General features: G+C 34.1%; 1 protein-coding gene across 5 annotated transcripts; it reads right to left on the minus strand.

Moving 5' to 3' along the window:
* Nucleotides 1-685: 685 nt before the first annotated feature.
* LOC106165518 (WD repeat and SOCS box-containing protein 1) lies at nt 686-17,545 on the minus strand. 5 transcript variants are annotated; one of them, XR_015332234.1, is made up of 9 exons: nt 11,759-11,914; nt 9,039-9,210; nt 7,565-7,785; nt 7,190-7,422; nt 6,055-6,227; nt 5,048-5,161; nt 4,562-4,672; nt 3,864-4,001; nt 2,680-2,832 (listed from the first exon to the last, which is right to left on the minus strand). XR_015332234.1 is itself a non-coding variant. In XM_087002808.1 (8 exons), the coding sequence occupies exons 1-8, from the start codon at nt 17,209-17,211 to the stop codon at nt 2,670-2,672; spliced, it is 1,227 nt and encodes a 408-aa protein (XP_086858934.1). In that variant the 5' UTR covers nt 17,212-17,545; the 3' UTR covers nt 686-2,669. The 5 variants fall into 5 exon arrangements, 4 of the variants coding, with proteins under 4 accessions (XP_086858934.1, XP_086858935.1, XP_086858933.1 ...); XM_087002808.1 differs by lacking the exons at nt 3,864-4,001; nt 11,759-11,914 and adding an exon at nt 17,172-17,545 and having other exon boundaries at nt 686-2,832; XM_087002809.1 differs by lacking the exons at nt 3,864-4,001; nt 11,759-11,914 and adding an exon at nt 14,053-14,224 and having other exon boundaries at nt 686-2,832.
* Nucleotides 17,546-17,987: the final 442 nt, after the last annotated feature.

Below are 17,987 nucleotides of genomic sequence, written 5' to 3' on the forward strand. Positions count from 1 at the left end.
TAAAAGTTTGATTTGACACCATTCATTTTATTCTATTTCTCCAAAATTAAAATATCATTATTTGGTACAAATTTAACCACGATTTTCTTTTCTACACAGAACAATTACTTTAACCAAGTTCGAAGCTTTAAAAATCCTACAACTATTTTGTTTTTGGCATTTTTCACCACTTGTCAAAAGTCGAGTATCGGTCACATGTGTAAAACTGCATCTTCCAGTAGGATAAATTATAATATTTTATTTAAAAATATATTTTTGAAATACAAGTGCAAGCATAGGTTATCTGAAAATGATAAACTTTTAAACAAATATTAGGCAGAAAAAGAATTATTTCATATTACACTCATAAAATGTATGAGATCTTACGAAACGTCTTTCCTTTAAGAAAAAAAAGTTCATGGCTTAGAGGTGACATCACTGCTAAACAGCTTCAACACAAATCTACTCGATTATTCACAAAAACATTTATCTACAATGCTTCCAAACCTTTCCCATAACATCACAAACACTTCCTTCCATGAGCGTCTCACAGATTAGATTGGACGAGTCAAGTATTGAAATGACAGTGATCACCGCTAACATTAAAGAGCACGGAGACGAGGGAAGAGGGATAAACAAAAAACTATAAAACTTCAGAGGGGTCAACGCATTTCCAGTAAAAAAATAAAACAAATCAAACAAGATATATATTACAATGCATTTATTTTTTTCAAGGAAACATGCCATAAATAAGACAAAAGAACAGACCAGGCAGCAAAAGCTACCAAGTGTTTAGAACAGTGGCTGAAGGTTATGGAAAACTCTTCAGATCAATACAGTCAGTGCACCGGTTTCTCAAATACCACATTTTCAAGCTCGGGTGAATCTTGCAGGCACAAGAAAGCGATACATTTGATAAAAAAAACTTGTAACGGAAAAAAAGTCGATCTGAAATTCAGTATTTTAGTGCAGTATCTTCAAGTTCTATAGGTGGCTATATAAGTTAGAAGGAAAACAATTGTTTTCTAGTTATTTTGCTAACACAGTTGTAATGCAACTTTTACTTTTGGCATAATTATTCATTACAAATGACTACAGTACATTTACACCTGACAGCAACTTTCAAGAATCCAATGACCGTTTTACAAGTGTACCTGGAAACAAGAAAATTCTAAGACTGGTGAAGGCAATTTTGGTGTAGACTTTCTGTACAGGCACAGCACTGCCAGTAACCCAAAACTAGTGGGTTTAAAATAACATATTAACATATATGATCATATAAGTGCCCGTCTTGCATTGTATTTCTATACTTCATCTGTAACTAAAATTTAACAATGATTTTTATTTATTGCGAGGGCAAAATGGCAAACAGTAGCTTTTGTTATTACTTCATACCATCCTTAGTCTGGCCTCTTCAAAATTAATACTGCTTTCTTTAGTAAGTTAATTAAAATACAAATGTTTTTTTCTTGTGACACATGATATAATCAAAACATCTTTCTCCGTAAAACAGTAGGTCACAAAAACATCCATAAATTGAAAGACAAATGCAATTGAGCAGAAGGAAAAATATTTTCTGCACAAGATAGGAAAAGCTTAAAGGACCAGCACCAGATTAAAATAACTAACATCCACAATAAAAATGCCTACAATACGAAAACAGTAAGAAAAAAAAAATCTATGAACAAAGATAACTCATGAAAGCAAACTGTTGAAAATAGCTATCATACTATTCAGAGTTATTTTTATACAAGAGGCACCACAGAGTCATAATCACTGAATTGTAATCTCAATACTGTCTCAAAAGTTCATGTGGTTTCTGCATATCAAAAATATTTAAAAACATGGTAATTAACCTTACCTAGACCAAATACCACTACTTCAAAGATTTAAGTTTTCCAGAAACCATGTTCACTTTGGGATGTCTCCTTAATATCATACTCAGTGTTTGCCTCTTAGGAAAATTAGTTGCTGGACCGAAAGTTCAGCCATCTTCAGAAGTAGCTAGCTCGAATGTCTGCCGGGTGGGAAAACTTCTCAGCCCGTTCTGAAAGTTGTCAGCCCCGGACAGACGGTCCAGCCTTAATTTCTAACACTGATCATACTTGTAACCTACAAGCTGAAACCGATTACTTTTCTGTTTGACATGCACAATAGCACATCTGAAAAACACACTCAAATCCTCCGATTACACAAATGGTAACCATACCCTATCAATACCTCCGACTCTTCATATGCAAACAATAAATGTAAATAGTGAAAACAATGCATTAAAAAAAGTATTGAATATATTGCTGCCAGACAAACAGATCCATAACCTAAAACACAGATTGCCCCTCGGTCTGTGACAATTGTGTATTTTACATATATTGAAAGCCTATATTTACATGTATATATATATATTTATATATGTACAGATATAAAATACTGTTCACCATCCACTCCAAGCTACACATCATGAAGTGACACAAAGTGTAGACCAGAAGTATTGATATCATCATCTTGAATATCCTCCTATTTATTATTTTCCTAGAGGAAACTATGACATATAAAGGCAAAATGATACAGAAAACGTAGCTGTAGATAGCTGTACAGAGTGAATGTTTTTCAGAATCAGATCCTACACCTGACTTCTGGCATGACATCAGCCTGCTTTCCAGGTCAAGCACATATCATAAAACTGATGTGTCTCATGGACACCTGTACTTCACATATTCCTTCACTTTGAGCGGCAGCCAGAGTTTATCTACTGATTGTGAGGGTGTAAGGGTGCGTAGGGCCATACGACACAGGTGCTGCAGTGGCTCCACTTGCCTGGGAAAAGCAAACAGACTGGTGGTGCCATCTCTAGTCCTGCAAGAGAATTAATACTAAAATTACATCAAATCAAATCAATGGAACAACATGTTGTGACACCTGAAGCTTTTAAAGCTGTGTTCTGCTGATAATTTAAAAGCAATGTTTTATAAAACAAAGCAGCAAAGAAAAATTAAATGTTAGCAACTCCAGTGAAATCAAACTTAAACTTAACACATGAACAGAAATTAATTTCAAGAGTTAATATAGATGTTGAGGGTTGCAATCAAATGATTGCTTTAATTGCTATACATAAAGAGCACAGCAATTAACCAAAGGTTGGGCAGCATTGGTGAGAAAATTTGTCTAAAACCTTTAAGCAATATTTTCTTAAAGAAAAAAGGCAAAGGGGTTGAATATTGCTGCAAAGTGCTTTAAGCAGATTTTGGACACATTTTGGATACTAACTGTATGCTTTAATTTCTGTTGCCAACTTGATAATTTCCATTCACATAAATGCTTAATCCAAATACTTCAGACCACTTTTTTTAAAAACTATCAGTCAAAATGAAATTTACTGAAATCTTTTTAATAAGATTTCCATATTTTGTTGACTTTAAAATTAATAAAGTGTATTTGTTGAAAGCTTAGCATAATGATATCATAGCAAAGTGATCATTAATAAAACTAGTCTTGCTTTTTTGATAATTTTGACCCTCTGCCTTTCATAGCATTCCCATGCTATATTTACTAATACAAGATATGAACTTAATATTTTTTGTTTCAGCAAGAGTTTTGTTGTAAAGACGGATTGTCATTATTAACCAAGTATTAGTCAAAGAAATTTATAGAACAAAGTTAAAACCTGGGCAGATAAAGCCATCCAGTCTTCCATCTTGGCTGAAAGTTTTTCAAAGTCCTTTAATACAACAAATGGCCTTTCTTGTATTACGAAAACTACGTAGTATATTTTGATTGTATGGCAAAATACCCAAAAGATGGTATAAATCTGACCCTATAAAACAGTGGGGATCAATGAAGCCCAACCTTTAATTAATCCACTGAATTCTGAATCAAAGGGAAATCACCACCAGTAATAATCCCCAGGTCTGCACTGTACGTACAAACCTGCACCAGCGGATATACAGTGCTAGTGGCAGGAGTGGATGAGGAGAGTTATGCACAGCAAAGCCAACCCTTTCTGGGGGAGAATCTTTATAATTCAGCTGCAACAAAACCATATGACAGCACACTACTCCACAAATTGCTTCAGCAGTAGCAAAAGCCAGGAGACTAATGTGAGTTAATGTGAACATCAAGAACCAATGTGCAATTTGCTAAATTAGTTATGTTTTTAGCATTGTAAACCAAATAAAGTAACATGCTATTTACCAATATTAAATACACAAAATGCTTTTCTTCCACTGCTTTTTCCAATTTAGCATCCAAAATATATGTTGCCTATGGCCCCATTCAGAATAGGGGACTAACTAGTCCGAGGGTCAAATATGGCCGACCCACTTAAATACTTCCCCACGGGATATCTATTCAGTGTCTATTAGCGGATTAAATGGCAAGCTTTGTAGTAGGTCACCATATTTGACCTCGGACTAATTAGACCCCTATTGTAAATGGGGCCTATAAGATATCTTGTGTAGACAAACATTTTCACTGCAAGGTTATGTTATATCACTCTTTTTATATTACAAAAGGCTTAAAACTTATAACTCTGTCATAGGAAGTACATTTACACCTGGTTGCATTCCTATTCCTTCTAGTAACTTACCCAACTGATACAATACTCCCAGTTGGAGAACATGCTACACAGAGAGCATCTGGTATAGTGGCAATCTGCTGTGGAACCAACTCATCCTCAATGGTCCAGATCCTTAGGTATCTGAAAACACCAAGTATAATTTTTATGTGTCACTGCAACCAGTTTGCACATTTAGAGGAACATCACATTTTTTTCACTGCATAACACCATCAAGCTTAATTGTAGGCTTTAATGGCCTAATTGTAGGCTCAATGAAGCCATTTTGTATTCAGGAGGCTTCAAAACTTTGAGTAAAAAATTACTACCATCTCTAAAAAACATGCATTTGTTCCAAATATGGTACTAAAAGTAATGCACAAAGACAATAAATCGCCACAAGATCAAAATTAGCACTGTTAGCAAAGCCCCCTACTCCAAATTAAGCCATTTAAGGTAACAGCCTCATAAGTCTTGATTATCTAAAGCCCATTTATTACCATTATTATTGTATCTTACCCATCATCACAGATGGTAGCTATGTGTTTTCCATCATGAGAAAACACTGCACCCCGAACATGATTGCCATTAGCTCCTGAGGCATAGATCGGCCTGGGAGGTGGGAACAAATGACTGAAATGACAGTTTCTATTATATAATAATAGATAAATGAAAAGCAGTTTTTCAAGCAGAAAAGAATACTGTGATGCAGTGTTTATTGTGCAAAAGGAAAGAATAAAGAAGAATTCAAACTAAAATGATCACAGTTTTCTGAATCACTAGACAATGATCTTCAGTCCAACCACAAAAAAGAGCTTTTCATATTACGCTTTAGAAACATTTCACAAACTTTATTAATCAATAAATTTATTAATTCATTTATTCAACTAATTTTGATTGGTATGCATTAATTGTTAATTAACTAATTAATAAGCTAATATGTCATAATTTTAAACATCTAATAATTAATCAAATAAATTATTAACTGATTAATTTATCACCACCAAATTCTCATCCTTTTCTGACCTATCTTGAAAATTTCATCCAATCACAGCACACGTTTCTGCATAATGATGGTCACAGATTTTATCAATGAATTAATTAATTCTGTCCACACCTTTTTCCATAATGCTGCTAATAGACAAACTGACAAACAGATAATCAGAGCCATAAACATAACTTCCAAGGTGGTGGCAATGTATTTTTAATGGATTTCTCTACTTGTAAAATAGGGTCATGATTTATCTTTTTTCTAAATGATTTAGAATATTGTCTAATTTGGTCATTGTGTTACATTTCTGATGTTCATGAACCAAGGTCACCAAGTGTGAAGAGTAGCAAGTAATAAAAACACACATGATCCTGTCAACAACCTTAACCTGTTGTTTTCACAAACTCCACATAAACAAGTCAACAACTCAAATAAGGATAGGTTATACTGCAGGTAAAGGCACAGATGGCAAACAAATAGAGTGAATTTATGGGACAGGTCTTTGGAACTATTCCAACAGTCTTCCACTACTAACCATAGTTCCAACAGCACATCTCCCGTGTAGACATCCCACACAACTGCCCTGGTGTCATAGGATGCTGTGACTAGCAGTGCACCATCTGGTGAGAAGTCCACATCCACTACATTATGATGGTGGCCGATGAACTTTCTGATAACTTCATAAGTGTTGCTGTCCCACACAACCACCTGAAAAAATTAGGAAGACTGAGAACTAGCTTTTGTAAGACTGTATTCCCACAGATTTTAGATCGATCTATCCCGGTGGAGAGTCTCACTAGATTGCTGTCAGATTAGCCGGCTGAAATGTTTGTCTCGCCTACTAAAAGCTGTAAGGGGGTAATTAACTTTCGTGCGCTTGGCTGACAGCAATTTAGCGTGAACCCCCAGGGAGTTATGTCGATCCGGCTGAAATGTTTGTCTCGCCTACTAAAAGCTGTAAGGGGGCAATTAACTTTCGTGCGCTTGGCTGACAGCAATTTAGCGTGAACCCCCAGGGAGTTATGTCAATCCAGATGTTTGTCAATCATTCTTTTAAGGGTTTTCATTTTATTTTTACATATTTATAATGGTGGACAAAATATGCTGAAAAAAAAAAACAGTTCTTTAAGTTTGAAGACAAAGGTTAAAAGGTTTTCATCATCCTCTCAAATATCGCACTTTTTTTTCAAAGCACAGACATCAAAACACAAAACAGTTCTAACTTATCAAAACTTTTTTTTTTTTGCTAAAATAAGCAAATTATTGTTTCCTGAACTCCACACTCTTAAAATTTTCATACTTGCAACAAACACCATTATCTGGTGTCCAGGTAAAGTTTTAAGGATGGTTGAGTTTAAAATAATATTTATATTGTCCTTATCAGCAGTACATTAGTACTGAGTCTGCTAACCCAATCTGTCTACCCATGAATTGATAATAGCGTGAAAGCACTTGTAACATATCAAGTCACCTTACTGTTTAAACAATGCTGGACTGTCCCTGTAATGTGAACCATGACCTTAGTGTTGTTTTGTATGGTCACCACAGGGCTCTCTACCCATAGCATGAATAAACTCTATTTAAACAAAAAAATAAATTTTATGAGACAAAAAAAGGTGAACACACGATTAATCTTCTTGATATAGGGATAAACAACCCTTTAAACTCACTGTTCTAGCACTCCCTACACCAGCAATCTTCTGACAATCTGGTGACCATCGGGCTGCATACATCCATTCACAACCTGGACGGAGAGTCTTATACATGTTTCCGTCATCATACATGTCCCAAAGTTTAATTGTTCCATCTCTTGAGGCCGAGGCCAACCTCAGACTTCCATCGGGAGCAAAATGTAGACCACGAACCACTGTTTTGTGATCATAGAGTTCTGTTATTAGTTTATCTGAAGAAAGACAAGTTCATACTGAAGTGTATGTGTCTGATCACTTCAAAATACTTTCATATAGAAAATAAAGTCATAAATAAAGAATTAAGACATACTGCTGATCAAAACAACTGATATTCAAGAAAGAAAAAAATCTTACTTGTGTCCAATTCCCATATTTTGATTCTTCCATTGTTCAGCCCAATGGCAAGCATGAGATTCGCAGAACGAACATGATGGTAGTTTATACTACATGTTCTTGGGATTTTCTCAGACACTGCAGATCCTATAGCTACAGACCATACCAATTCTCCTGCATCTATTGTACAACCCTTGTGAGTTAAAATATCTCCATTTTCATTAATGTTGTCAAGCTTTACTCTGAAATACAACAGAGACATTATATCACTGGGCTGTAGCTAGGATGTAGATTTTTCGAAGTGCTAAAGGTAACCTACCTCCTTAAAAAAATTAAATATCTAGTAACTCAAAAAATTAAGTTAAAATAAAAAAAAATTGTTCTTAGCTGAACCCAGAATAATAGCAATCTAAGGTTCTTTTGTGAAACAGGCTGCAGTCTTAAAAAGTCAGTTTTTTTGATAAAATATAAATTAACTTAGTCTCTGCTGACTAAGCTGTGTTTCAAAGAATCTACAAGTCTCTTTTTTTAATCTAAAATTTCAGTAAATAGCCAGAAAATTTAGCCCTCTAGGGAGCTGCTTACACTCAGTTTAACAACTGAAACTCGTTAATTCAGAACATAATCAACAAAATTTTCAAAACTAATGACTTATTTAAGATATGCTTTTATCATCTCAATGAATTTTTGTGAAACAAGAGACATTTTTTCTTTTTTGTATATTAATTGTAATACAAAATGTTTCCAGAAAACTGAACAATTTATTTCAATTAAATTTTACATCTTATATAAAAAGTTTAAGGATATTGTAACCCTTTATTATCATCCAGATACCAAAAATAAGATTTTTCTTGCATCTAATTATTTAGTAATGTATCTATCATTGTGCTGATTAAAAACAATGAAAAAATCTTAGAAAACATAAAATACCTGCATTTATCCTATCTATTTTGAGGTGAGATAGCAATCGGTATGGGGTGTAACTTCATCCCTGAACAAGATTTTATCACGGAAATTGGCAAAGTTGACCAGGGGTGAATAGGCAACAATGCCGAGCCATCATTTTGGTTTAAATGTTCTCATTATGGAGTTATGAGCCCCTAATTTCCATTAAACAATGGCATTATTTCGCTTTATCAACGATAAAATCTAAACTAAGACTTTTAAGAAAAATCACTGGCAGGGTTTTGGAGTCCTAATGGCGTCATTAAATTGGTGTTAAAATGGTGATCGTGGGTGCTCAGGTAAAAGAGAAAATTGAGAAACTGGTTTTTCAGTTTTTACCCCAAAATTACAATTATAACATCACCTGTAAGATGACATATGTGTAAATGTTAATTAATTTAGTCACTGAACAATGAAATCTATTTATTACTCAAAAGAATGTATGTAAGGCAGTAAATAAAGAGTTTTGGGCAAAGGGTTACAATATCCTTAAGCTTTGGTGTTTTATCACCTGCCATTTTGCAGATTTTGACAGATGACCATTGCTTACGAAGTTTTCTTTGCATGATTCCATGGAATGACTTTTACACTTCTTTCTCCAAAAGCACAAGCAAAGTAGGAGCCATCAGGAGCCCAGGCATTGTCCCAAGTTTCGCGACCACTCTTATATGTGACATTGTTGTTCCCAGGTGGCTTGAACTCAAGCAAATGAGTAGCTTGTTCTGAAATGATAACAAAGCCAATAAACAAAAAAGTTCATGTTGACATTATTAATAAAAAAAGTCAAATGAACGTACAAATACTTCAAATAAAAATTTAAGTTCAATGTACTGAGAACTGAAGAATCTATCACTTGATCAGTCTACAATAATCAAGACAAAAAGTATCTAAGAATTTTGTAATTATATTCAGAAAATCAAAAGAAACGAAGTTTAATATATGCACTTTTTGGTCAGTTTTTTATTTAATCAACTTTAAACATGTTTAACAAACTTCCATGTATTATTAATCAGTGAAAAAAAACTACATAAATTTTATCAAAAGATGAATCAGACAAATGATTTGTGAGTACGAGAAAATTGCTTATTTTCCTGGAAAAATCCCTTTTGGTGGGTTAATCTCATGGATTGTACCTTTAACTATTATTATATTCTCCTAAAAAAACTTGTTTTTGTAAGGTGCTTTTACATGAAACATTAATGGCCCAATCAAATAACCTGATGGTATCTGAGGGCATGAAAACCGAGTCCATCTATATAATAAAACCCAATTAAGTTAGGAGAGGTTACTTGTAACCTTATTTGACCTTAATATTTCACCTCACTGTTACCCAACCCCTGACAGTTATATGCCAAAGGACTTTTCTCGATTCATTTCCCTCCTTGTTGCTTTATTATTATCTTTCTGACACACAACATATATTTTAAAAAGAACCCCATTGGAAATGCTTCTGTCCTTACTACTAGTACCCAAGTTCTAACTCCTCCTTGCCTGGTATTTAGAACAGACTCAGTGTAATCAATTCAGGTGATATGACATATTGATACTGTAACATGACCTTACTGAAAGAAAAATAAAGCAACTATCCAGGTCAAGTCAGGGCAACATGACATAGTTACTACATGCCTTGTTATGTATCTGTACTGTGTCCACTGGACAAAGTGAGAATTTTTGCAGGAATTACTAGTAATGTCATCACCCACCTAGCCTCTAGTACAGAAAATGAAACCGTTATCTGTTGGGACCTCTCATGCTGTCAAAATTGCTCAGTTTTTGTCAATTGATAATTACATGTAAATCCCACATAAAAGCCGTTCCAGTTGAACCTATTTAATGGTTATAAAACAATGAAAATCTGAACAATTATGACTTTGAAAAGTGACAGATCCTGAAATGAAAACCTTTTCATATTTAAAGACTTCAGACAATTGTTAATTCTAATTAAACAAATTGTTTTCTTTCCACATCAAAAAGGTGTGACTGTTTCCAGTATGTGCAATCTGATTGGTTAGAAACCTCAAACAGGTGGATGCAACACTAAAACTACTGTACATAGATGAATACTACACACTTCTTTTAATTAGTACTGGTGATTATAGCTAACAGGTATATTAAGAACTAGTATATTTCAACATTGGTCATTTAAGACTAAAACGTGTAAATATACATGTGCACTTTTTGCTGCTTCCCCCCTACAAGTTATCAACATAACCTGGATTTATGCCAACACTTATTTCTCCACGTGATGTCTCTTCCAGAATGTTCAACCAAAATGTGCCCAGAAAATGAGCTCTGAAGTGGATTTATTCATAGACAAAATGTTTGTTTTTCATACCTGGAAACTCTTGGAGATTACTCTTTCATAGAGGTGTGATTTAACATCATTATTATAGAATCATAAATCAGGTTATATCGATATTTGAAAACCATTCTAAAACCCAACTTATGGCTTTGAAACATCCAAGTTATAAATATGATCAAATCAGCTTATGAAATGGCATCACTCAATAGATATACCTATGATAATGAACATGAGCAACTATGAAGAAAAAGCATAGAGTCTTTTTATAGTAACTATAAATGGCTGGCAATATTCATATTAAGACAAATGGCAGCAGGAGGAGACATTAGCAAGCAACAAAATGTTTTGTTTTCAAGACTAATAAAACATGACCTGTACATCAGACAGCCCCTGCTACAATTCACCTGTCTGAACTGAACTTTTAATTGTCCTAGACAGTCAGACAGTTGTATGTTGATATCAAGCCCTGACAGCATATTCATATCAATGGACAATGATAAATATGGATGCTAAAGCACACAATCAGTTGCCTGAAATGTCTACCACATATCTGAGAGGATATATGGATATGAAAGTTAAGAAGACACTAGCTTAAACAAAGGAGTAAAAAACGTACATATATCTTCATCATAACCAAAAATACAATGAATAAATGAATACAACGAAAATAAAAAACTATAATTAGATGTAAATTGACATACGGACTAGCTTTATGTATAAGAGCTAATTCTGTATCTACATAATAAATATCTTGGAAGCAAATTCCAGAAAAAGGTATAAGCACATTCAGCAGGTGATCTTTCAAGAATGGCAGTGCTGCCATATTCATATTCATGACAGTAAGTGTGCATGTAGGTCAAACAATCAATCAATAAAACACAAGCAGAGATACACATATACACACATCAAACCATACTTAAATTACTTAAAATGAAATTGTCAGGTTTTCTTTTAAAACATTCACTCACCAGTAACAAACTCCGATAAATGCTCTTCAAGTAAATGTTGAATTCTCATCCTATGGTTTTTAAGGAAAACTGATCTCCCTTTAAATCTATACTATAATTCTAGAATGAGCATACTACATTCGCTTATATGTGACTCTACTCATGCGCATTTTTCTCGACTTTTATATTACCCCAGTTTGACCCATTTTAATGTCTGAAAGTCTAACCAATGATGCAGGTCTTTATCTAGGTCACTTGATTTATCTAGATCTATATTTAGCATCACTTTTGTCTCGTCTCTGTAAAGACCATAAAGATGGATGGTTATTTATTATTTACTGATACAGAAACAAAGCATAAAAAATAAAAACATCATACACAAGAAAAATGTCAATACAATTTATGTCAACTAGCACCTGTATTCCTCCATAGCCATAATAAATATAAAGGTGCATTTTCATTTCTTCTGTACATACGTAGCATACTAGTATGTGTGCTGTATCAGAAATAAGCATAAACCCCAAAGGAATATAGTACCGACTTTGAAAGTTTCAACCGGCCCAATAAAACTTAGCTGTGAAAAATAGGATTACATGTACCTCTGTATGTTTGTCTTAAACTGTTTATTTGGAAACATTACCTGCACAAACTGTACATTTTAGAAAGCAAATATAGCCAGTTAAGGGAAGATGGCTTTTGGAAATCATTTTTAAAATAACTATATACAGTAAGAGGTTCAGGTAACCCGGGGGGGGGGGGGGGGGGGGGGGGGGGAATTAAAGACAGTGCTGACAGCCTCCTTTTAGGCTATCAAAGATGATTGCCAACTCTTGAAGTTCAAATCGCTGAAACCTTTCCTGGTCAGATGACCCAATATATAATTCTTCTTTTATTTGAAAGATCATTATTTCTTCTACATTTTTATACATTGTGTCTGTATTGAAATTGTTGGAACTCCAATTAAGTCAAAGATAATAACTTAGAAAAAGAAAAATGATGCAAACTTGAGAAATACATTAGGGGTATGACAACTTTATAAATGGGGCTAACATTGTCATTTAAAAAATTTTTGGAGTACAATTGCATTTATATGCTTTCTATCATAATGAGCAATATAAATTTAAAGGCATTCTGATGAAAAATATATATGTTATGATATTTCATTGTCTTAATGTATCTTAATGTCAAAAAGATGAAAGAAATTATAGTAGATTTTAGGAAAAATCCAACAGAAATCAGCCATCTTATGATTCCGAGGTTGAAATAGTTAGACATTTTAAATTTCTTGGCATACATATATTTCTGATGATCCTAAATGGCATCAACATAGATAAAATTGTCTGTAAGGCTCAGCAAAGACTTTACTTCCAATGGTGATTGAGGTCATTCTATGTTAACCAAGAACTGCTGGCAAAATTTTACCGGGAGAATGTACTGACACACTCATTCACTGTCTGATACAGTAGTGCTACAGCAGAAGACAAGAATCACTTTGATCGCATGGTAAAAACTGCCAGCTGCATTGTAGTTAGGGAATTGCCCTTAATTGAATGTTTGTAAACGAGGCGAGTGCTCAAGAAAGTGAAGTCAATCACGGGTGACTGACTGTCATCCAGCGAATAGTCTACTTATACCCATGTCATCAAGGCGACTACGGTCATTAAAGGCAACTTCCACTTGCACTAAAAAATAGCTTTTACCCATCAGCAGTACGTATATTTAATGAGCAAAATAGATTTTAGTTATTCTACTGTATTTTATTTCATCGACAGATCATATCAATTTTCATTTTGTGCTTTTATGTATAAATATATGACAATAAATTATTATCATTATTATTATTATTTCAGTACTATAAAGGGCATGGTTTTCGGTATGATTCCTCGGGTGATGACTTGACCAACTTTTATGACCTGGAAAGGGTTAAATTTACAACAAAAGGTATATTCACTTTCCTTTAAAGGTCAGTGACCTCACATCTTTACTATTTTGGTTAAACAGCATGTAAAACCACTGCTAAATCAGGTGGTTTTACATGCTGTATTGCTATTATGACATGCATGCACATACTAGTAATATATTAAGACACCTTATAGCTTTTGGACTAATGTTCATTCCCCTATGAATAGACAGAACTCTATGTCTGTGTCCAACAGACCATACAATATTGTGAAAAATAATTTTGAGTTTGCATGATGAAAACTGAATATTTCAGACCAAACGTGTTAACAAATGAAGCAAACTTCTAAAATTGTTGCCTTCTAGATGAAACTTATCAATCTGTATAAAACTACTTCACATTCAGTCATTCTTACCCTTGAACCCGTTTGACATTCCGCCTCAGCATACAGAGTGCAGAACACCCATATTTAATGGAGTCAATAGAGCAGACCAACTATATGACATGTGTCATGTCATGAAATCCCCGACGAACTGTTACAAAGACATGGCCTCGCTTGCAAATTTGACACCATTACTTATCGTAGACACAAGGAAGAATTAGATCAATAGTAACTCATGAAGTAGGAGTAGTTGGCACATAAACAGGCCATAATCTGGGTGATGCAATACCTTGATGCAATACATGTACCTCACATGCAAATGCATTAAGTAAGAAAATTTTGCTTCAAATGAGTGGATCCATTCAACAAGAAAAATAAAACTATTCTCTGCAAACATATGACTACAATGGAGATGACAAATAACCATGTAAATTGTGGATAAAACCCAAGAATATCTTATCAACAAACTATTAAATAAGCAAAGAAACATTTTAATCAGACTGGAAATAAGACAGAGAAACATGCGCCTCTGGACATGTGTGCCCAGTAGCACTTTTAGAATATATGGTCAATGTATGACAGCACTTTAATGTAGGATAAGGCCACACTGATTTAATTTTATGGGTGACATCCTCTGAAGATACCAAAACTAATGCAATAGGAGAAGATAAATGAGATTTGTGAAATCCCAGGTTTTTGCAACATTTTGAGTGGGCACAGAAGATGACAGCAACTAGTTTCAGAGTTTTTTTTCCTGGGAATAGGTGAAAATTTATGAGTGCAAGGATGCCATCCATAAAATTTAATCAGTGTGGCCTAAGGTCAATGAATGGGGTTGTATTCACATAAATTTTCGAAGGATATACATGTAGCCCCTGTTTGTAGTACAATAACCAAGGTATGATATCTAGTCACTTTCAATTAAGGTAAAGATGTCCTTCAGTTCACTATTTCTGAAAAACCCCAAAATGACATGACGGCCATTGAAAAGTAAACAAATTTTGGAATAAATTGTTAGTACCTCAGACTACACTTAATACTGTGGCACACAAAAAATTTTAATGGTACTGAGGCGAAGCAGCTTACAAATGAAATAAAATACACGAAAAAAAATTATCAGATCTAAGTACAGTACAAGTGCTTGAATCTGGTCTTTAACTTGTAAAACAAATGCAGTATATAGTGGAAACACATGTAAACAAACTATATATATATATATATATATATATATCCTCCCCCCCCCCCAAAAAAAAATAATAATGATAATAATTTCTTGTCCAAAAGAATAATTATTCCTACAGTAATCCTACTGATAGATTTGTAACATGATTGAATATGTAGTCTTGTTTGTCAAACCACAAAAGATACTACTTTTGAGATACTAGTATTGCCTCTCGCAATATTGGTAATTTTTGTGAAAAATGAAATGATTCAAGGCAAAGAGTTGGCCACTTGTTTGCCTCATTCATGTAGAGTAAACAATTCAATATCATATGCTTATCATTATATGACAATGTTTCCATCAATATGGAATTTGTGATAGATTATATACATGATATGTATTTCTGACGCATGTCACAAATGGGTTTATTTCCTTTAAATTACAATTATCATATCATTGTATTTTGAACATTTGTCTAATTAGTAGTATTGCAATACCCCAATGTGTGAAGATCTCTCTCAAGAGCCAAATATTAAAAATATTTACACAACATTGGTAAAGAACTGCAAACAAACTGTTATATTTTTAATTTTCTTCTTTCATAATTTTTTCACTGTATTGTGTGAAGATACCTACCCCTTTATCATCATTTATATCTTTATCTACTAAATTATAATAGTTATGGCTATTGGCCACAGGAATGATTAGTCAAGGATTTGGTAGAGCCTATTTTGGAATGGTGAATGGATAGATTTTCTCAAAAACCGTGTCAATAACCATAATAAAAGGACTCTTTAAAACTGTGGGACATAATAAGATGAAAGTTTCTAGTTCTGCTGTGGAATGCAGGAAGACATTGACAATAATTTTCATCCAATTTTTGCCTATCTCATTTGGACTCTAGGGCAGCTGTGAGAGGAAAAAACACTGCTAATCTGCACTATCCTCTGCTGATTTTCCAAGGGTATGTTCCAGCCTTTTTGAAATAAGGACAAAAATGCACCTACTCTAAAACATTACATACCATGGGTAAATATTTGCTACATAACCCTATCCATTATGTTAAAGAAGGCAGGTCTGATTTTATCACAAAATTGATTTTGAGAGGGCACTGGGTAAATTTTTATCACAAAATACAATCAAGATAGAATAGCTTGTAGAAAGAAGAAAAAAATCATCTTCTTTTGTCAAATCATGCCATGTATTCTATCATTGTAAATTCTCCCAGTAATATATATATATAAAAATATTCCTCAAGTACAATAATTTAGAATGAATCTGATTATGCTGATTAGGGCCTTACATCTGTGGGAAACAATTAAGTTCGGATATTTCATTGCAACAGTCAACAACTGCTCATTGTAAGAAAAGATTATTCGATAATAATGGTGTCTATTATAACTCATAACAGTTCAGTTGGATTGTGCAATGGTTGTTTTTATTAGTATTATTATTTATAAAAAATCTGATGATTGCTTTTAAGCAAGGTCTTAATGCCTACCCCTAACATATCTGCTCAAATAAAATTTAGAAGGATGGAAAATACCAATTGAAAAGACTTGATTTTCTCTACTGATTCACTAGTAGTGACTACATTGCATGAATCCTGCCAAATACAAGTACGTTAAAAGTTATTTTGTCAAAATAGGCATATCTCAAATAAAACGTGATAGATAACTTTGAAGGTGGTGAGAATTTTTTCAGTGTGCAACTGATAAGCTATTAGCACGACCGCCTATTAGACAAGGAAAACATTCAAACCATTCTTATGCAATCCCATGAACCGATTTGTATTTGCAATATTGGCTAGGAGGAGCTCCGGTAGAGAGAGACGTCTGGTAGTCTATCCCTGCAAATTCTGTAAGTTTTGGGCGTCTTGAAAATTTCCCGACTTCTAACTTTCATTTTCATTTTCGTTGCAGAGTCACACATACGATATTTTTTAATATATTTACCAGAGTCAAATGAAGTGTGTCGCAGTGTCACTTACCGAGATCGTCGACGACAACGGTCTCAGAGAAGCAGGCCATCCGCAGTACCTCGTTCAGTGATGTGTAGCGAAAATGCAGGGCTGGGCCTGGGTGCCAAAACAAAGCCCCCTGTGGTATTGCGGACTTATAAATATGGATTCTTCTGCAATGTCAGTGTAAAAAATCACGTTTTACTACCATCCTGGTTCTGGAAAAACAAGTTCTATTTAAAATAGTGATACCAATCGCAGATGCAACATGTCTTTCACATTTAAGACACCATCTCATGTGTCGTGTTGTCCGGAGAAAAGGTGTGTATGCTGACCAGCAGACTGAGTGGCTCGTTTCTGTGTTCAGTAGCCCTGGATTCCCACCCTCCTACAAACCCAAGGTCACGATTCTGGTGCAGATTTTGGTGCAATATTATCATCAAAATGTATTCTAGGTTCAAATAAAGGATATTTTTTATGGCATTTATTATTTAAAAGTAAATGCAATACTGTATTATTGATTTATTAATTTGATTTTCAAGATGTCTGGGTCAGAGGTGAAAACTATGCACAGAAACATTGGTGTAAGAGCCAAGTTGTCGAATCACGAGGAACGTTACAAAATGACATTCCAGTGAAATGCAAGATTATTTTTAGCCAATCCTGATGAATATGAGACGTTTTATCGCATACTATAAGATACTATCGTATATTTATTTATACCATTTATTTATAAGAATGTAGTATATGAAACTTTCCACTTAGAATTTGGAATTTGGTGAGGACTGACGAGGTCAGGTGCTGCTCAAACGAGACTGTAAAACCACTGTTCGTTGGCTTCGATTT

Source organism: Lingula anatina, chromosome 1 (genome assembly GCF_051362555.1).
Source record: "Lingula anatina isolate TDL-2025a chromosome 1, LinAna3.0, whole genome shotgun sequence".
NCBI classification, from domain to species: domain Eukaryota; kingdom Metazoa; phylum Brachiopoda; class Lingulata; order Lingulida; family Lingulidae; genus Lingula; species Lingula anatina.